Here is a 21,377-nt window from a genome sequence, read left to right on the forward strand (position 1 = left end):
ACCATGAACGGTCCATCCAAAGTGATCTTTCCAGTACAAAGTTAATGGAAACCAGTAAAGGCCTCTGGTTTGTAAAAAGTGGTTGTGGTGACTAAAGCCCTGTACTAATCATGTTCTGCTGTTTAGTGTTATATCCTTATAAATCACTGATCATCTACTGAGGCCAGTTTCTGCAACAGCTAGGCTCATGTATGGGTATGAAAACACGTATATTCCAGTTGTAGTCCCACTAATAACCACTAGGTGGAAGAGGAGGACCATTATGTGTGTGTAACGCCTTCACAGGATGGATGCCAACACTGTGGTTTGATTCATTTTCCTCCCTCAAATTTGATTTTGAAAAAGATTTTTTCCTCTTACTTTGCAGCACCTTTATTTTTCTTATCTAAATTACAGATTAAAATTACAGATTAAAATGTTTGTTATAATTTCCCCTCAAACTCAGTGTCAGTCAACCATAGCCACCCAAAAAGGAGCTTTGCAGGTCTTAAAGTACTTCTTGGTCCCATCTGTTCTGCTGATAATATTTCATTACAAATCTCGAGAAACTATGAAAACAGAGACGTGAAAACACTGTAGTCACAGGGTCATGATCCTAAAATTTTGTGCTGAAGTTCAATACTAAAGAGCCTACAATGTACCATATGTAATATATTGGTATTTTAGTTTAAATAAACAAACACTTTGCTCTTCATATTGGTGGTTGGTTGGATTTCCTGTCAGTTATGCTGCTCACCTCTGAGCAATAATCCTGTAATTTTTGTGAAATTTGTGCCTGTGTGTGTACAGTGTGTATTTGGGTATTCGTATCGGTCTATACAAGCGCAGTGCACATGTGTTTATCCACGTGTGTCTCCATTTGCTGGCTTGGGTTACCTGTGCCCATGTGGCAGATGGTGTAGGTGAGAGTGCAGTGAGACCGTCAGCAGGTCACAGATGTGTTAAGTGCTTTGGTTTAGTTTAGAAGTGGTAAAGTGTCGGGAGAGAGGAGGTGGAGGGGATGGAGGTCTTGTTTTCACACAGACTTTATAAAAGCAGCTGTACTACCGCTGTGGTGAATCATTATTAGATGGAGATAGCTTTTTACCACCAGAACATGTGCAAGAAATTGATCTGCTGTCATGATGAGTCCCAGACATTATCACGAGGAGCAGGTTTCACCGAGAAGGGTTCATGTCGGCTGATCACGATGCTGAAATTAAAAGGATGGAGGCTGCTGTTATTTCATACCTTGTGCTTGTATTCAGTATTTTTAGATTTGAAAATGTTTCCCTGCCAGTTTAATTGTGAAACAGCATGTTGCAGAAAGTATGCTGTGGAAATCGCAGTGTTTTATTTATATAGCCGGTTCGTAATTTGGTTATTAGCAGCGTATCAGAGTATCTTGCTGCTCCTTAAATTTTCCCTTCTGCCATTATCGACAGAAGTACCTGAATCTCGTCGTCTTTCCAGTTAGTTTTTTTGGCATCTGTGTTAAAATTTCCACACTGATGTGTGTCTGTAGGATTCATCATTTCTACAGTTCCCAGTCATTGTCTATGTAAGCAGCCACGCAGTGCACTCTGATCGTGCTGCACGGCTTTTTGAGATCGGACATCCGATCCTGGCAGGACAAAGTGCATTAATGTCTAGTTCAACTGATTCGGACATTTGCATTTTCACATACAGCTCCTCTGGGTAATGTCAAGATAAGTTTAGGGTTGCATTCTGTTTGTTAAAAGGGTCCTATAGCTGTTTTTTATCCCTCCTTTAACTTAGCCTTGTTGTGAAATTAAAGTACTCACAGTTGCTTAGTTTTGACTGAACCAAAACAAGTGCTGCACCCTAAAAAAAAATGGATGCAGATGTAGCGGTGAGCACTTTTCTCTGCACATACCCTCTGCATGCAGACCAGGCAGTGAAAACAGAACCAGAGCTGAGTGCAGACCAGACAGAGGCCACTGTGTTGACTGTAAACACACACGCTGTCTGCCTGCTCAGCACATGAGACGACAGACGGATAACTTACACACACACACACACACACACACACACACACACACACACACACACACACACACACACACACTTAATGAGGACTGTGCCACTCTCCAGTACCTGGAGTCATACCCTCGGGCAGAAAACTCAGCACACACCTGGCTTACAGACACATTACCTGCTCAAGGAGCAAGCGTGTGTGTCAGATAAAGACAAAGATATCACAGGATGGTTTCATGCTGCTGTGTCTAACAAGGCTTTGATACAGTCACACAAGCAGCTGGCCGGCCATATCTGTTTGCTTTCACGCGCGCATTTTTCATGTGCGTTTTTCCAGTTTTAAGTATGAAAAAGTCTCAATTCAAGCAGCAGTATATCTCAGTATGTGTTAAGATATTATCAAAAAACTTATTCTGACATATTGATACCACTACACCAGGGCTGGACAGTAATGGTTGCCAGGTTGCTTCATTTGCCTTCGGTTGCCCTGATTACTGTTGACAATCAGAACTGGAAGCAGACAACGCTGCACATGCGCTGGTGCATTTACACATGCATCTGTTTCAGAGACGGAGTTAGAGCAAATTAAACTGTCCCGCTGTGGGGTGAAAAGTCCGACTAACCTGTCAACATCACAAACGAATGTGCAAATTATTCTGACAAGAACCAGATGAACCTGAACGAAAAACACAAGGGAAATTTGTGAAGTCTCCCTGCATCTTTGAGCTGGACGGAAATGAAACTGCAAAACATGTAAAACATGCACCACGATAACTGACACGTCGAGTTCACTAGCTCAAGGTAGCACACGAGACAGAACCGTAAGGTGAGACAAAATATCGTATAAGGACAGGTTAAGTGATAACACTCTGGTTTCAAATTGTCTAACAGTATCAGATAAAACACAAACTATAAAGCATTTTGTGTATTCACTATAATAATGCTTTTAAACATTTTTATTTCACATTTTCATTATTAAGATGATGCATAACTGCATAGTATCTAATTAATTAAAGTAAGAGGTGACTTGAAATGGCAGCCATATGTTCAGTTTCAGCAGCCAAAAGCTGATACCTGGTTACTCGTCTGGTAACCGTATTATTGCTGTGCCCTGTGCTGTATGGACATTTGCTTCAGATGGCCTCTGCTGTATGGTAATATTAATTATGATGGTTAATTACAATCCCTTTTCTTTTTCCCATCAGGCTGGTTAAAGAGGGGGTCGACCCAAACCACCGTCACCGTCTTGGTTGGACCGCTCTCATGGTGGCTGCCATGAATCGCCAGCACAGGTCTGTGTGTGTTTCAAACAACTACTGTAATCCCACTGAACACAGGGTTCGTGCGCAGTATAGAAAAGTATTTAATTTGATTTCAGTAATTTCCTGGATACGTGTGGAAAACTGAAAAAAGGAGTATAGAAAATATTTATTCCCAGACTTTTGCTCCAATTCTGTTTTGCAAAATGTAAAATTCAGAATTTCTAAAAGTAATTTAATCATCTAAGCAGAGTGTTTCCGATGGCGTTTGGAGCAGGCAGCCAAAATGTTTACTACCGTGTGACAGAGTGAGGGCCAGAGCGTGCTTGATGTCGTCAAAAGATAAAACATCCATGAACTATGACGTAGTTATCAGAAAAGTAAACATCTTTTCTACGTAAGGAAACATTTATGACTGTGTTTATCAATGAAGAAAAAATGCTGCACAAATACCATGAAAATTGTTGGTTCGTATTAAAAAACAAACTAAATATATGGGGGGAACAATAATGTAATATTTATTCTAAGCTTTAAGGGACAATCACACGAGTATAGGTAGCACCAGATAGTTTACTTCCTCTTTGGGTAGAGATGAACTTGTCTGGGTTTGGTGTTAATTGATTTGTACGAGCTACAATACCTAAATACAATCTTCTGACAAGAATTTGGCTACATAATAGCATACATAGTCAGAATATGACATATAGCCGTTAACAGCTGAAATTATATTCGTATTCTAGTTACTCAGATGTCAAATAGGGGCTGAAAAATCGTCTGAGAAGTCTGGAAACTTGAGTTGAACTGAAAAATGTGTAGGAACCATGTGAACAGATCATGTGTGTTACACGTCGGCCCTCCGTGGTGAACATATGCAACAGTAATGTCGTGTTTTGGTGTCACCCAGCTGTCTGCATGAGTTAGTATGTGAGCATATGTCATCCGTGTCCCCGCTCCAGTTGTTACAGTAGGTCTTCTGAAGTGCAAAGTGCGACTTTGAGACTGACAGACGGTCTTTACCCGTTCCCCCATCTCTCTGTCCAACAAATTAAATTAGCCTCCTGGCCCCCAGAACACACACAGCACAGAGAGGGGCCGAGGTTAAGGCCGGGCCAAATCCAATTTACAGGGCTTTTTTTTTTCTCTATCAGGACTGTGTGGTCACTTTTTTTTGTTTAAGGGCCTCATGTGTCCGTGAGAAGCATAATGTGAAATTTGAATATGAAAATAGCTGAAAATGAGCTTACTTTGAATGTCAGGGTTACAGATGCTCCCTTCTCTAGTTGGTAAGAGAGTTTGAATTGAATGCAGCTAAGATGGAAACATCTGCATCTTTTAGGTTTAGAAATGTGAGACAAATTGAAGTTTGTCAAAAATAAATGTTTTTTTCTTTGAATAATGTTTCTGCATTGGAGCTAATAAGTTTAGATTTTTTAATTCTATGTATTTCATATTAATGTGTTCTAGTAAAGCATTTCTATGTAATTAATAACGTAAAGATGTGCTTCATTGATTAGTTCGTTGTCAGAAAGTTAATCGACAACATTTCAATCATTGGTTCATTTTAAAAAAAAAAGAGTCATTTATTGAGGAAAAAAAAGCCAAATATTTGTTGGTTCCAGCTTCCCAAGAATAATAATATGCACTTCTATGTGATTGTAAATTATATGTCTTTTGGATTTTGGACAAAATGGGTGATTTGAAGACATCACATTTGGCATTTGATGAGTGTTGTTCACAATTTCCTGCCATTTTATAGACAATAATCAATCAGTCAATAGTTGTTCATGAAAATAATTGTTAATCACTGCCTGGTCTATAATCAGAATTTGGTTGTGTGTGTGTTTGTGTCTGTACCAACAGTTGTGTGTGTATCACTGCGCTGTCTTGTGTGTGTGTGTATGTGTGTGTTATGAGTGCTATAACTCAGCAAGGCAGTGACACTCCTCTGTGTTTAATCCCGTCTTCCAACCCCCCAGTGAGCCGTCACTGCTGCAGGGAAGACAGAACATCGGTTCACACACATCAGTCACACGTCTCACAAACACAAACACACACACACTCATATCCACGCACACACAAGTAAGGATGCATGTGTGAATGTGTGCGCAAAAACACACAGACGAGGGGAGTTTACACCAAATATCTTACAGGCCAACTGCCTATTACTCAGTCACACACAACTTTATTTGCAGCCGTTAAGTGAAAACGCAGGGAACATTACTCATGAACGAGGTCTAGCCCGTAGCCAGAATGTCAGCACGGATCTTATTGTTGAATAACTTCACCCCTCCCTCTCACTGAATTTATATTTTCCTGGACCAGAAAAGATGACTGTGTTTCAAGAGACAGAAGATTTCACCTCAGTGCTATTTGTACGTCAAAGATGTAGCAGGATCAAGGACAAATGAAATTTTCGCTTTTTAAACTTTGTTTAAAAAATGACTGATAAATCTACCTTCTATTTCAGAGGAAGCTGTTGAGCCCTCTGACTGTTTGCAGGTGTAGCGTCCAGCAGTCAGGTCGAGGTGCGGCTGTGTGAGAGAATCAGGGGTGGAGTAGAGGGGTGTGTGTAAGAATTAAGGGTGAGACATTGGGGGGCGTGTGTTTGCTGAGCTTTGATGTGAGGCTAAATCAGGGAGGCGCAGGGCCTGGCCCACTATTTGCACTCTTTAACGCACAATACCCATCTCTATCTCTCTTTCTCTCCCTCCATCCCTCCCTCTCTGCATTCACGTGCACAATGAGCGCTCAGCCGAGTGTAACGCCTGTTGACCGTTCCGACCTGTCGGCCGAGTGAGTCGATGGGAGGGAAGGGGGGGTGAAACGAGGGAAAGCTGAGGGATGATGGAAGGAGAAGATGAGTGGCTCGTTGGGGAAGAGAGAAGAGAATAGTTTAGATGTGGAGAAAGAGTGATGTGAAGAGGGATTATGGGTTTGGGAACGGGATTAGCCGTGTTGAATAGTGGTGAAAATCACCGGAGAGCTCCCAGGAAAATATTCTCATCATTTGGTCACGATACAACAAGATTGGGATGGTAAGCAGCCAGTGACAGAATCAGTAACCATATACCAGTTTCCTACATGTACTCTTTCAAGTACATCAAAACAATATTCCATCAGATAGGCAATGATAATATATATTAAGCCTGAGCCACGGTAAAACCAAATTGACAAGTGTTCATGTAATGATTTAGTCATTTTCAACAGAACACAGTGCTGAGAACGAGGGATCACAGGCTCCGCATTTGAATTCACAGCTACATACTGTGGAAACTTTGCTACGACTAATGTTATAGCCGTTGAAATCTGAACATGAACTTCACCACTTCACACAACCAATACAACTGACTTTTTGCATATGGTTTAACTGGGTTAAATTTAATAATTAGGAAAAAGCGATGACTGGTTGCTCAGTATAATGAAACTTTAAAAAAAATTGTGTCTGGTGCTCTTTGAAAAGGAAAAAATGGAAGAACCCTGAGGAAGAGCAACAGAGAAGGCACCCTTTGGAAAAAATGAATATATAAAGATAACACTTTGAAGAAATCACAGCTTAATAAAAGAACATTTTACCAATCATGTTACTTGGATGAAAAAGTGCAGTGAAGCTCTCCCTCTGGCATCTATCTGACCCCAGGTGTGCACCAGGCTAGCTGAGGTCAAGTGAGGTCCAGCGTCTGGGCCAGGTGGTCAGAGACATGGATGGTCAGTTCGGCTCAGGTGTCTATTATAGCAGACGGAAGTGTCCATTTCCTGTCTCCCCTCCGGGGCACGGTGGGAAACTAACACCAGCCTCCAGCAGTAACACCAGTCACCTGCTGCTGGCAAACCTCTGCACGAGCTGAAGGGTTTAATCGCCCAGCATCAGCACCGGCTTCTTCGCGGTCATTAATTGAAGCTTTCGGTGTTGCAATAGCAGTGAGAATCTGTGACGTGTTCTCAAATAAAACGCGTCCTCTGTCTCAGCCCCAGGGGTGATGCTTTGCTCCTTAAAAGAAGCTCTTATCACATTACTACATGCATATTTTGCCTCAGTTTAGCCATGAAAGTAAAAATAATGTTGTAACTTACAGTTAACATTGTTTCGATACTTGTGTTAGCTAGTCTGTAATTTTAACTTTGGCCCACTCCTTTTAAAATGGGAGTTTAACCTAATTAACCTCTGCATGCCTTCGGTTTGGCCTCAAATTAGTGCTGCGGCTCTCCTCCTAAATGTCCCAAATAAAGTTAGCCACTTGATCATCAGTTGATTAGCAAAACTATCAACTGTTTTCAAAAGCTCATTAGTTTTAGCACTATCCTGTATAATGAAATCTCCCTCTTTCATCTTTCCAACTGCACTTCCCTCCTTTCATCCACTCCTCCTCCTCCTCCTCCTCCTCCTCCTCCTCCTCCTCCTCTTCTTCTGGGCAGTTTTCCTCTCTTTATCCCCTTCGTGTTTACCTTCCTGATGCCATTAACCCTTTTCAGACCATCTCATTTCTTCACACAGTCCTGCCCAGCCTCGTGTGACCAACCAGAATTTGTGTGCGTCTCTATGTGTCTCGGAGGATGCATCCATGTGTTTGTAGAAGTGCTTGCAAGGGTGAGAGGAGAGCCCTCTGTGGGTCACGGCCCCCCTGCCGCCCCCAGCCACCGTGATACAGTAACAAAAGGGGACCCCCCGATAGTCCTTTATACCCCCTCAGCAAGGTCAGACACAAAGACCTGGCCAGGCCGTTCTCAGCATCGCTCTCCCACAGGAACACAAGTTTTGCAGTGACGACACAAACTACTACAAGCCTGCTCTTTGTTAATTATGACTCTGTTTTATTTTTTATTTATTTTAAGTTTTACTGACATAATGGAGTCATTTGTTTTGATGGACCACTGAGATTTTGATCCTGAAATGCTACCCCAAACAGACATTGGTACTTAACTCTAACTTAAGGATGAAACGATTTGTAAAATAAGTAAAGTATAAATAAGTTTTGATTTAATTTAATTTTGATTATACAATGACAGTTTCAACTATTTTAATGCCAAATTACATTTAATGGTTCCAGTTTGGTAGACATTAAGATTTTTTTCCTGAGGCCTGATATATACCTGCTTTTTAACCACATGTTCATGTGACAGCCTAGGTGGCTGAAAAATGAAGCCAATGCAGAATTGCCAAAAACTGCAGTTCCTTGAATGGCCACATGAGACTGGCTCCAAAAGTGAGTCAATCCCCATAGACCCCCATGTTAAAATGTCAGCCTTAAAGCAGAGATAAACGTGCATTCAGCCTGGTACAAAAAACAAAACAAACATTTTGGTCTTTAAGCAACGTGGGTATAAGTGAAGGAATAATCAGTCCAAACACATTCTGGGTTTTCCTCATAAAACAAACTAGAATCCACTCAAGGCACCTTTTTTGCATCTCTCGACCTTTTTGTCCTGATTTTTGTCCTGTTAAAATATCTTCTGATTTTCCTTTTATTCTGCACCTCACCTTTAATCGGACAGATGGTGTAAGAATTGACTTGCAAAGTCTCTCCATCATTCCTGAGGTCGTATCTCCTCTCAATACTCATTTTAAAGAACGCAGGTTCCCTTACAGAGAAGCTGTAATCTGTTATGTAGTCAAGTCGCTCTGAAAAAGGAGACCGCCTCATTCTGCTCTGAATAATCATTTTGCTCCATTTAAACCCTCTCAAGCTGCCTGCCATAAACATTTAGCTGAAAATGATCCATCACTCCCTCCCAGGCTGCATTACATAGTCACAGGTTTAATGGCAGCCGGCAGCGTACTGGCAGGGTTCATGTTTCGGCCATCGCCCCCGCTCTCTCGCTCAGTTGGGCGCACACTAGCTGACTAGTTTTTGTGTGTGTTCATGTGCATGTCTGCGTCTCAATGTCAAAGCCATTGCACATGTTCATGGTGGTAAATGTAAAGCGCGTGTGTGTGAGTGTGTTCTGTAGACGGAGAGACGGTACCTGGAATGTCCGTTGGGTCACAGTGAGTGGTGTTGCCGAGGTACTCGTGTTTGTTCTATAAGGCGGTACGCTCCAATGAAGGGCTACACACAGAGACCCCCTCCCCAACTCAACAGCGCCGGAAACAGGCCCGACCCTTGCCCCTTCAATGTACACATATGTACATGTTGCAAAGCAGACTACTGTGTAGTGAAGGAGGGGAGCGGCCATTGGAGTGTATCCACCATAATGGGACGGACTAGAAATGGAAGTAAATCAGGTGGAAGAGTCATGGTCAATTGAGGAATTTGCATCTGCACAGTGTGTTTGTTTTCAAGCAGTGAGGACGGGAGAAACTGTGTTAAAGAGTCAAGGTTACGCTTGATGACGTGAAGGAAGCGAGTGTCATCCCAATCGTAAATCCAGTCACCATCCCAATTACTGTAATCTGACGACGCACATTTATATGCTGTGACACATGTTGGCCCATGTTTTTAGGAAACAGTGACTTTGTTTTTTACATGTTCATGTCTGCAACTGTGTCATAGATGTCCATTTCAAATCAATTTTTCCAATTATGACAATGTTCTGAATTTTATAGGGGTGATGTAAATATTATTCATTTAGACAGTCTGGATCAAAGCTTATTTCGTATGAAGATGTGGAATATACTGGTATTATTCAGGTTTTAGGAGCATTCAGTATAGTAGTATACAAGTAGTATATTGTGATTTTTTTGTCTAAATTATTGTATTCAGTATTTATTATGTTTTTTTAGGAACACATGCTGAATGTTTACTATCCAAGCTTGTTTTGCACTGTATGTTGAGCCACGTCTAAGACTATTTTCTGTCACAACAGACAATTGAGTTTTCTGAATCTTAATATTTTTCGGATATGTATACAGCACCGTACGGGCAGCTCTGTGCGTTGTCATCATTACTGCTGTACACAAACCAATTCGCCAATAGTTTGCAAGGCTGTGGTAGTGGTGCATGCCCAAAAGAAAAGCCCACATTTCTGGTCAGACGGAACAACACACAAACTTTTAAACATCATGAAAGACTTGCAAATATCATAACAACGACTTCTTCAAGAAGATGGTTGAAGGAATGAAAGAGATTGACTGTGTTTTCATGACCCAACAAGTCCGCCACCGGTGGAAAACTTTGAAAATCCTGGCTCAAGCAGCTCCAGCCATTCTACTTTTCCGCATCTTGATTTGATAAACAGCACTTCATGGTGCTTTATCAAAGTATACAGAGCAGCACATAAATGGGAATACTAGTGGAATATTCATTTTCATTAGTCACGCAAACAGCTTAGCAGGAATATTTTCTTTTTTGGAATAAAGGCAAAAAGTGAAATATTTTGTGCATGTAAACATTCTCATTTAGGCTTGGTTAGGGCTGAGCAATTTAACGATACAAACTGTCAGATGAAATTTAATGAGGCAGCTATCCCTTTAATATGTGTGGTTGTAATAGGCCAATGTGGGCACTGTTGTAAATGAGAAAGCTGCTTTATGATATTGGATTTACAATACTTTTTGCATGAATGTGATGAAGAACTTTTATTTATTTTTAATTTACTGGCTACACCAAAAACGGGAAACTCTCTGTTCATCTATGAACAGTTTATATTTTTTATATATATTTCGTTACCAAAAAACATGCTACATCATGATATATGTTGATATAATGAATGTACATATTTTGTGATGTCCTCTGTCTGGCTGTAAATACATAATTATTACTATAAAAAGACTCGGTTTGTGAGTTTTACATTATGCAAGTTTTAAACACTACTATTATATATATTTGAATGTGTGTCTTTTGTTGTTTTGTTTTCCAGTGTAGTGAAGGTTCTGCTTGAAGCCGGTGCCGACCCAAACGCCGGAGATCACTTCAACAACGTTTACGACACCTCGCGGGAGAAAGGCATCCACTCACTGGAAGGTGAAAGTGAAAAAAAAAACCACTTTGTGACTGTGTGTGCATCTGTCACACGCGTTATTGTGTGTGTGGTGTTGCTATATTACACATATGAATCCAAAGTGTTGAACCAGATATTATGAGACATTATAATTTGCATAAAGATTTGCATATATGTACATGTTTCATTTCTTCCGTGTTATTTGTTTTAGATGTTCAATGACAAGTAGTGTGTGTTTTATTTGTTTTTCTTCCAAGCTGCACACACAAATACATGGACAAGATGGAGCACACACACACACAGACACAGACAGTGTGTGTATCTGTGTGTGTGTGCGCGCGTGTGTGTGTGTGTGTGTGTGTGTGTGTGTGTGTGTGTGTGTGCGCGCGCGCGCGCCTAGTCTGTGTTGGGTTTCTGCAGACATATTTATATGGGATATGTATATTGCAGACATTTATATGGCTGTCAGGTTTGGGTCCACGTGGGGCCGGCGTAGCATGGGGAAGCGTTTCCCAGACGCACGCTGATGGATGGGCTAGGGGGGCCTGTGCGACGCTTTATTGGGTTAGCTGTGATTATCCCGCCCTGTCTCTCTCACATACACACACACACACACAGACACTGCAGAGAGAAAAGAGTGGGATGGATGGAAGAAGGGAAAGACTGATGAAGGAAGGGAAAATGAAGGGAGGAAGACAGTAAAGAGAAGAAGGTAGGGAGCAGCGATGAATGGATGGAGTAAGGGAAAGGTAAAAGATGGAGAAAAAGGAAGAAGATGTTTGGAGGAGTGATGGGAGGGGGTTGAAGGAAATGGGTGGCATGATGAGGGAGGGAGAGGCGAGGAAGTCAGGAAATGGATGAGACAAAGTTATTGGGATAGAGGGAGTGGGGAGGGAGGAAGAGGGTGCAAGTGATGAAAGGAATTGATGGATACCAAGGAGCAGAGGAAGGAGGCGGAAAAAATAAAAATGGATGATGGAGGAGTGGCACGAGATGAGTGCTCTTATGAAAAAGAGAAGTAAGGAGAGAATGATAGACTATCTCTATTATTAGTAAGGAGCACAGCAAAGGAGAGGCTTAAACACAGCTCACATTATTCCGATCATGTCGAACAGTTGAGCTTAAATCTGTGAAAATGAACAACTTTTCCAAAGCTGGGAACAGGAAAGACAATTTTGTAGTCTGCAGTGTTATCACTGTCACACTTTTCTCGAGTCTTACAATTGACTGTGAATAGATTAAAGAAAGCTATTCTGGATTTAAAGGCTCAAACATTTCCAGTTGTGTTTGTTTGTTAACTCATCTTATGAGTGCACAACGTTTATGGGTTGCATCTCAGACTGGATTTGGAACTAGCATGGTTTGTCAAATCCATTTCAAGTCCAAACCCCTTTGAAAGAGCATGCTCAAATCTATTGTAAAAATGGACCGTGTTCCAAGCTGTGTGTCTTGTTTACTGTCAACCAGTGCAAGTTCTGCAAAAGAAAAAGCCATGTTTTGTTCTAATCTTTCTTCGTATCGCTCTCTGTTTTTCAGTTCTTGTGTCCAGAGAGGATGAGTTCAGCAGCAGGCTGAGCAGCAGGGCTGGTTTCCGAGGTTGCACAGCACTTCACTACGCCACACTGGCTGATGACACACGCACTGTCCGCATGCTGCTGGAGGCTGGTACGTTACACTATATATGGCCAAACACTTATCTATCACAGCATGTGTCATTTTATATCACGGTAATCGTACGTGTCTTGTGGAAGTAATTGTTACCTTGCAAAGCAGCTGGATTTGCATGATCATGTGAGAATCTCGCGATAATCTAGCCCTAATTTGCTACATAGCCTGTCCCATAGAGCTGGGCATTGCTCCCATTTGAGCTGCTATTGCTTTCGGTAATATGTTTTGCTCAAGCTGTAAGGATTATGTCGTCACAGAAATGGTATTTACAGATCTCTACCAATGGACACATTTATACCACTGCATGGTATATACCCTCATGTGCCCCAACTGTACCACCCATTCCAACTCAACCATCCCTAGCTCCACTTCTGAGTCCATGAGGGACCCCTAAGGGGTCTAAATATCTACACAGTCTGCAGTTAATCATTGTGGTATTCTCTAACATGGACCAAAATCCACTTTTTTTCTAACTAAATAGTGAAAGTTGGAGGTATGACAGAAGGATAAGTGTTCTGGACTTTGCTTCTGTTTACATTTATCTTCCTCATTTTATGTTATAGACCCTTTTAGGGCCAACGTCACAATGACAACATGGTATTATCTGGAAGCAAAACAAAGGAAAACTGGAGGCAAACACTGATCTCTTAATACATCCATGAGAAACATGAATCGCCATCACAGCAGTGAAGGCTACATGCCCCACCAAACATCTGAATAGTTCTCACCTTGAGAACACCATTTATTTTCACTAAAGAAAATGGCAGTGTAATTTTGCATTGTCAGTGAACACGACAGGGGCAAGACTTGACCAATCAGACAGGGTTTACGGGGCTCAAGCATCAAAGACGGTTTCCCAGTCCAACACCACAACACACCATGACAAATTGACAAAAGAGTGTACTGCCGTTAATGCCCTCTTTAGATTGTGGCCCAAACACATTGAACCAACTAAAATTTTCAGTAAGAGGTCATGTTAAATCATGTTACAGTGTGAATCCAAAATGAGCTACAACAGTACACGCATTCGTTTTACTATCGGCGAAAACTCTGTGCACAAACGGACTTTGCTCTAAAAGTGAAAGCAGAGAGAGAGGGGGACAGACACACACTGCACTGCATGACCTGTCTGAAAACAGGCTCTATGAGTAAAAGAAACACCATATAATAGTCCATTATATTAACATACAGGTGTGTAAGAAGCACTCAGATCTTTTACTGAAGTAAAAGTAGCAACAGCGGAAAAATACTCTGTTTTAAGTAAAAATCCTGCACTCAAAAAATCACTGAAGTTAAAGTGCAAAAGTATTGGAATTAAAGTCTACTTGAAACAGCCTACTAGAAATAAAAGCGTACTATTCATTTCGCAGAATGGCCCATTTCAAAGTAAAACAGCCTATATATTAAAATTATTGATGCATTAATGTGTTCATCACTTTAATATAGCTGGTAAAGATGAAGCTCATTTTAAATATGGGTCTACTGCTAAGGAGATTAATCTATAATAATACATAATTTTTTATGAGTTGGTTTATATTTTGTGTTAATAATCTGAATCTGTAAAGTAACTAAAGCTGTCACATGAATGTCGTGCTGTAAAAAGTACAATATTTGCCTCTGAAATGAAGAGCAGTAGAAATAGCCCACAAACTAGCATAAAATGGTAATACTCCAGTACATGAACCTTAACATTGTTCTGAGATACAGTACTTGAGTAGATTACCTAGTTACATTCCAACACTTAACATAAATACAACTCTAGTCAATAAATGTTTAATGAAAGCAGTTTTGACACTTCAGGCCCTTTCCATTTCCTACAGAACATATTTTTTAATATTTTGAATTTCAGGTAAAACACTTTTTGTGGCCACTCCTCTGACACAATTGCCACTTGGGGTACATATGTTTTTATTTAGATTTTGCCTGCAGAGACACATGGATAAACACAAGCCTATTTTTATCGGATAAGATTTTTTTCTGTATTGTAAATTAATGTCAAAGAATGACTTAGTCCAGATTGCGATTTATGGGTACCCAGGGTGTCAGCAGCCCCCCCCACCCTCAACAAGTCAAGCTCTCCTGCTTAAAAGTCCACATTTCTGATGTTACTTTATACTTTATATTTTCACTTACTTCAGTGGCGTATCCAGGACAGCTTACTGGGGTGGCCAAGATGGGTCACAGAGCTAGTGAGGGGATGGCCATACCAGGAGAACCTTTATGAATGACACATGATCAAAATGTGTAAATATCACATTGCTTGGCTTCAACAGCGACACACATGTATGATAACTTAATTCTAAAACTCATGTTTGCATTCATTGAATTGTTTTTATTTAATACCAGACTGTTTTGACATATTATAAAACTGCTTAAAAGTAAAAAGTTTCAGCAAACTAGCATTATTACAACCTAGAACAGCGCAATCATGCAGGCACCAGTCTATTCAGTTACCTATTCCTGGTCCATTTTAGTGTATTCATCTCTGGGAACCTCTGGTTACTTTACATAACATCCGTTTCTAAATAATATTATGTATTTTTTTTTACTAATGTTCTTCTGCAGCAATATTGATCAGATGATTGTACTTGAGTGACAACTTGAATATGAACGCACATGGCTAATTCATTTATGTTTATCCAGGAGTCACTATCTGAACATGACCTACCATGCTGTGCAGGGGGGTGCTGAATGTTCTTCATCACTTCTGCTGTAATCACTGTTTCACTGTTGCTGGAAGTAGCTGTGGCTGGCTCCGACTCTTCTTTTTTTGCAGAAGAAGCTTTGGATATCTCTGCTTCTTTCCATGGCTATTCTCTAAACCCTGGAGGAAATGCAATTCAGTCAATCGATTAATCAATCATCCATTCATTCATTAGCCATAACTACAATGTCCAGCAGGATCATTGTAAAACTGGGTACAAATCAGTGTGTGAAATAGGCTACAGGGGTGTCTGTCTGGAAACCATAAAATAACTGTTTGAGCTCTATATTAGGTCAAAAACAAAAAACTCTAAAAAAACAAAAAATCATTTGTGGCATTATATGCAGTTTGCTCTGCCTCTGCATATTCCAAAAATCAAATAAAGCATGAAAACTTTGTAGATGTTAGAAGATTCTATCAGCCTGACCAATAAAACAACACATAAATTGGGTGTTTCTTTTGTAAATAAGTCATAGCCAAAAAATACCGACGCACAGTGTTTTGCAAAAGATAAGAAATCTTTAATAAATGGGCATAATGCCTTTGCGTTTCAACTCACAGATATACCAGGGCTGATGTCAGGTGCCAGGCAATTAGTATAGCACTGGATAATTGTCACAGGTGCAATCAATGAAGTGACTGTTGACACACTCAGGTCAACTCCAACAAAGCACCAGTGTGCTCAAGACCAGCAAATTCATCAAACAATCAGCAACATCAGATACAGATCACACAAAACATCAATAACACATAAAAATATTCAAAATGTGTACAGGGTACCTGATACATCACAGGTACCTGCACCTGTGACCATTATGTAGTGTTACTCTGATTGCATGGCACCATCAGCCTTACTATATTTGTTAGCTGCCACTTGTTTTTACATGCCCTGATAAAGACTGTATGTTGAAAACAGTGTTCCTTGAATTTGGGTTTTGTCTTATTTACAAAAGAAACAAAAAGATGTGGTCATTTTGGTCCTTGGATTCAAACAGCACCTGTTCTTGAGACCTACACATGTAATGTGGCACTCCTCTCAGCCAAACTTTTTTATAAATATTTTTTTCTAGACCCATAAATAACTACTTAAATGTTAAGGTTGTTTTGAAGGGAACATTATGGCACAGTCACAACACCCCCATTGCTTGCATACTCACATATTTAACCTTAGTTATTGAATATTTAATATAACGTTAGCTAGTGAACACACGCATCTGTAAAATTCTTTTAGACACCTCCATCATTAATTCAGAAAACACCACCATGTTTCATATTTGGTCTCAATATTTAGATAACACTAGCCAAAAAAAAAAAAAATGCTGCTGCTGGTGTGCAGCAATAGGCTGGTAAGGTTAAGCTAGCTGGAGCTCGCTTGTTAACCTAGCTGCTGTTAGCATGCTACATAAAGGTTTTCGCACATTCGGATGGAAATTTGGGATAAATTAATCATAGGATGACCATACCTTAAATTGACAGCTTTCAGTGTTTGGACATAAATCCACTTGTTCTCTCTAGTCTGAGAGCATACTCCCGAATCTGGACCTTTAGCCAAAAAAAAAAAAAAAAAATGCCAAAAGCTTCGTAATTCTGACCTCCACCTGGTCAACTTGCCGCGTATTTCACGCAGAGCAGAGCGGCGAGCCGCGGCTGAGAAGTTCTGAGGCGTTCGGTGGAATAACGAGCTTTGACTAGAATGACTGCGACAGGCTCCATAGGCCGTGCTGCGGTCGTAATGTGCCGCTGATGGACTCGGTGGAATTTAGGGTTCATATTTACGCCCTGTTCACACCAAACAGGATAAAAAAAAATTGTGTTTCGTTACCTGTGCATATACAGCTGCTGGAGTATTTTTGGAGCAGTTTGCAACTAGCCAAAATTCGCCTTCAGCAGCTGCGAGGGGAGGCAGCTAACAGCTAACATTGTTTGCAGTGAAATACAACAGAAAGCTAAATGTGAACATGCAGGCTCCCTGCTCTGAAACAGAGTAAACCAAGATGCACACTCTTTATTCTTTATCAGACTGGCTGTGCATTACATGCCTTCCGTTGTTTATTTTCCACAATAAAGACCAACTTAAATCACACAGAGCGTTTTGCTAAGAAGCAACTCAACCAATAAAGCTTACCCAAGACACAGGTATATTTTCAGAGCTTATCATGTAACTTTATAGCTTTGCTCACTGATCTCTGAGCCCTTAAGGTCAATTATTTGTTCTGTCTCGGTACAGTGCTGATGCAGAGTGCTCCAATGCACTGTGTCCACAGACAGCGACATTATTTATCCTTAATTTCTGGATCTCAGTAACATCAGGAGAATCTCAACAAGTTTTTAACGCTGATAGGCTATGCAACACAGCGTCACGTGAAATGCTCGCTCAAGTTGAATAATGTCAACTTGCGCAATGGACTCGAAGACACCAAATACGCGCTTTAACTTCCACCATGTCGCATCCAATGCATCCGTTGCACCGTTCAGTAAGAAATTTTATTTCTTCTTGTCTTTGCATTTACTTTATATGTGAACTCGCTGCACGAAATGCTCGCTTTGCATCCGGTGTGAGCACATTATTAAAAATGTCAGACCGGTCCTGGGCCAGTGCAGCCCGAAATCAACGGATCACCTGAGCTGTTATCGCTGATTGACAGGGCGTTTTCTTGGTTTTTGTGCTGATGAACTTCATCAACTACCAGTCTGCAGTGACTGCAAGGGTGGCCAGTGATACTGAGAATGAGAAAATCGCCATTGACTTACTTGTTGTCAAAATGTACAATAACCTAACTCAATACTATTTACAGTCATACTTATCAGCAGTGCTTGAATTAGAAACAGATGATTTGTCCAAAAAACAGTCTCAAAAGCATTAAATTGAAGTGTCTGATACCTGCAGACTCCCTGAAGGTACCCATTTTATCGCGACACATGCCAGGCTCCTTACTTTAATCTTTTAAAACCAAACTAAATGGTTCTCATTCTGCCCTCAGAGCTGAAGGCAGTATGGTGTCCATCAGCTTTAAAAAGCTTTCCATGTATCATCATCTTAACGCTTCCACCCCCGAGTAATATAAACAATATTACAAAGCTCATTTGAAATTGATCACTTGTTCATACCCCCTCTCCATTCAGTCCCATTACACTCGCACCTGTCGTTGACTCAGCTCCACCAACACACACACACACACACACACACTCAGAGACCCTTGGGGCAAAATATCCCCCTCAGTTTCCAGGCGAGCAGCTCTTAAACAAGCTCGGCCTAGTTGAACTGTGACCTCCGCACAGAACATGCCCTTGGGGTAACTCCACACACAGGATGTGTGTGTCTTTGTGAGTGCATGTGTGTGCTTGTGCTCTCAAGTTTCCATTTCATTCATTAAAATATTCATGTATTCATGTATGCTTTTATCCTTTTGATGTGTTTAAGGTCGTGCACGCCTTTTTGAATCTAAACTGGGGGGGACATTTGTAGTTGTTGCTTTTTAGACTGATACATTTTTAATTTAAAGAAAGATTTTTTCCATTTTTTGGATCAAACACCCCAACAATCATTACTAAACACACACATACACACACACACACTTGTATTAATGTCTTGTTTATGTTTATGATGGATGGTGCATCCAAAGCTCTGTCTGCCTGCCCCCCCCTCGTCTCAACCCTGCGTCAGTAAGCAGCACTCTGTACGCTTAAACAAATCACTTCGTCTAACTCGATCAAATTTTCTGCAGACGCATTTTTGAATTAAAAAGGTAAGAAATTTCACAAAGCAGAGACATTTGTTTTAAGTCAATCTGATTAAAGACAGAGTGGGTTTTTGCTTGCGCGACTGAGTCCTTGCTGGTTTGGCGCCACCATCACGGCCAATAACAATCATGACATCACACACACTCAGTCGCCAACACATTGCCGTCCGTGTGTGTGTGTGTGAGTGTGGTTTTGTGTGAATGGCCGCATAATTAAAGACTTTTATACAATTTTTTAATGATTATTCTTGACAAAGCTTGTTATTTCTACCATCATTTTCTTGAATCCCTTTCCTCTTTGTCGCATCCTATCCAGCGTTTCTTACATCATCAGAAAAAAAATCTTATAAACCGCCATAGCTTCGGGACATCTATGTGGATTTGGGTGTGTGTGTATCCTATCCTATTTTTTTATTGTGCGTCATCTTCCCTTCATGTATGTGCACAATGTGTATGGAGTTGTGTGTATCCTCTACCTTCTTATTTCCCTTGTGTTTGTGTGCGTTCACGTTACTCTACCAGCCGTGGGTTTGCTCTTTTGGCCTTAGCCGGCCCTCGACTCGCATCTCCATCCATCACAGTCTCCAGGCCCACCCTCGGGCCTCTCCTCGCCCCACAGTCCCTCACCCTACCTGCAGAGGCTCCGTAGCTTCTCCCCAAGCTCCACATCAAGCCTGCGGCCACGGGCACTCTGTAATGGACGGCTCTGTAGGTGGTAGGAGGCCAGAGGAGACACACATGCTCACAGAGACACACAACACAGATACAAGGATACACACATGCACAAAGAGCAGCAGGGGCTCTCTCCCACCAGCTGCAGTGAAAGAGAGGGAGGAGGAAATAGGAAAGAGGAGGGGACTCCTAATAGGCATAACTAAAGCACGCCTAATGAAGGGATCTTGTGTGTGTGTGTGTGTGTGTGTGTGTGTGTGTGTGTGTGTGTGTGTGTGTGTGTGTGTGTGTGTGTGTGTGTGTGTGTGTGAGTGTTCAGCTGGAGTGTGTGTGTGTGTCTGTTTGTGTGAGTGTTGTTAGTGTTGATCCTGTTATAAAGTGCTATGGCCCAAAGGGTTGGCCTGATATTAAAGCCCTAAATGATGCTATTTATTATGTCCAGTGTGTGTGTGTGAAGGGGGGATACTTTATTGCTTTTCTCCCTCATGTTTTTGGTAGGTGGGGGGATTAGCGGTGTAAGGTGGGATCAATAGCTTTGTGAGCAGGTCACAAAATTTAGGGGTTTATCGATAATGATCACAGTGATTATTAGTCTCTGCGGTCAGTGCTCAGAGCAATAGGAACAACCCGCACCTGTAATGATTACACACACACTGTCATAGTTTCTCCTGAGTGTAGCTCACTCTGAAAAACCTACAGTACAGCGGGTCACTAATGTAGATGTGTGCCTCATTTTCAGATTTGGTACAAGTATCAGCTCCCATCAGCTGAGAGGATACAGCGGAGAATTTTATAAATGGACCCAAATTTAACATATTGTCAGGAAGTATTATCAGTTACAGTTTGTCAGTGATATAATATAATCATTCTATATTCTTGGAACAGAAATTTGCATGAATTTCCCACAGACTTATTAGTAAAGTGACACATTTTATGTAATTCCACAGTTTTTTTATGCTTCCTTTCATGAGTGTCAGTCACTCTTAAATGAGACCGTACCAGCAAAGATTGTTGTACTTCGGCTCGTCGTCACAAAATCCATTGGAATCTCCTGAAGTAGTGCCAGCAAGGTCTGAGCAGGTCCAGAGAAATCCATGTCTAAGGAGAGTGCTGCATCGTATTCATCACTTGGATGACGCACTGGACCTGCAGAAATAAAAATCACCTCTTATGAACTCAGAGCATAAAATTCTCGTGTTTGTCATCTATATTGGTAAATATGGGAGTAGGACCAGTTGTTGTTTGTTCATACTACATACTAGATCTGACACAATACCTAAGTTTTGATGTGTTTGATTTTGATGTGACCTTTTTTTTCATAAAACAAAGATGCACTCCAGTTTTAGTGCACGAGAGGTTTTGATAGTTGGTGCAGTTGATGCATTTTGCAAACAGAAAAAATTCAAGCTGCAACAATCGACAGAAAATGAATTGGCAACTATTTTGACAATCAAATAGTGTTGGATTTTTTTGAAAGGTTGG

General features: G+C 41.0%; 2 protein-coding genes across 2 annotated transcripts in view; one reads left to right on the top strand and one right to left on the bottom strand.

The window, feature by feature from the left end:
- Nucleotides 1-19,909, bottom strand: part of stard10 (StAR related lipid transfer domain containing 10) — a 50,328-nt gene extending 30,419 nt beyond the window's left edge. The window contains exons 1-2 of the mRNA XM_088078842.1: nt 15,448-19,909; nt 14,913-14,995 (exon numbers count right to left, since the gene is read on the bottom strand). The gene's annotated coding sequence lies outside the window, so the exon portion shown is untranslated. The remainder of the gene's footprint in view (nt 1-14,912; nt 14,996-15,447) is intronic.
- clpb (ClpB family mitochondrial disaggregase) overlaps nt 1-21,377 on the top strand; it is a 41,273-nt gene that overhangs the window by 1,642 nt on the left and 18,254 nt on the right. Inside the window, exons 3-5 of the mRNA XM_042486063.2 lie at nt 3,183-3,269; nt 11,031-11,134; nt 12,648-12,776. Coding sequence (XP_042341997.2) covers nt 3,183-3,269; nt 11,031-11,134; nt 12,648-12,776 — 320 coding nt within the window. The remainder of the gene's footprint in view (nt 1-3,182; nt 3,270-11,030; nt 11,135-12,647; nt 12,777-21,377) is intronic.

This window comes from Plectropomus leopardus, chromosome 6 (assembly GCF_026936395.1).
Source record: "Plectropomus leopardus strain MGB_pleo_1.0 chromosome 6, ASM2693639v1, whole genome shotgun sequence".
Taxonomy (NCBI): Eukaryota; Metazoa; Chordata; class Actinopteri; order Perciformes; family Serranidae; genus Plectropomus; species Plectropomus leopardus.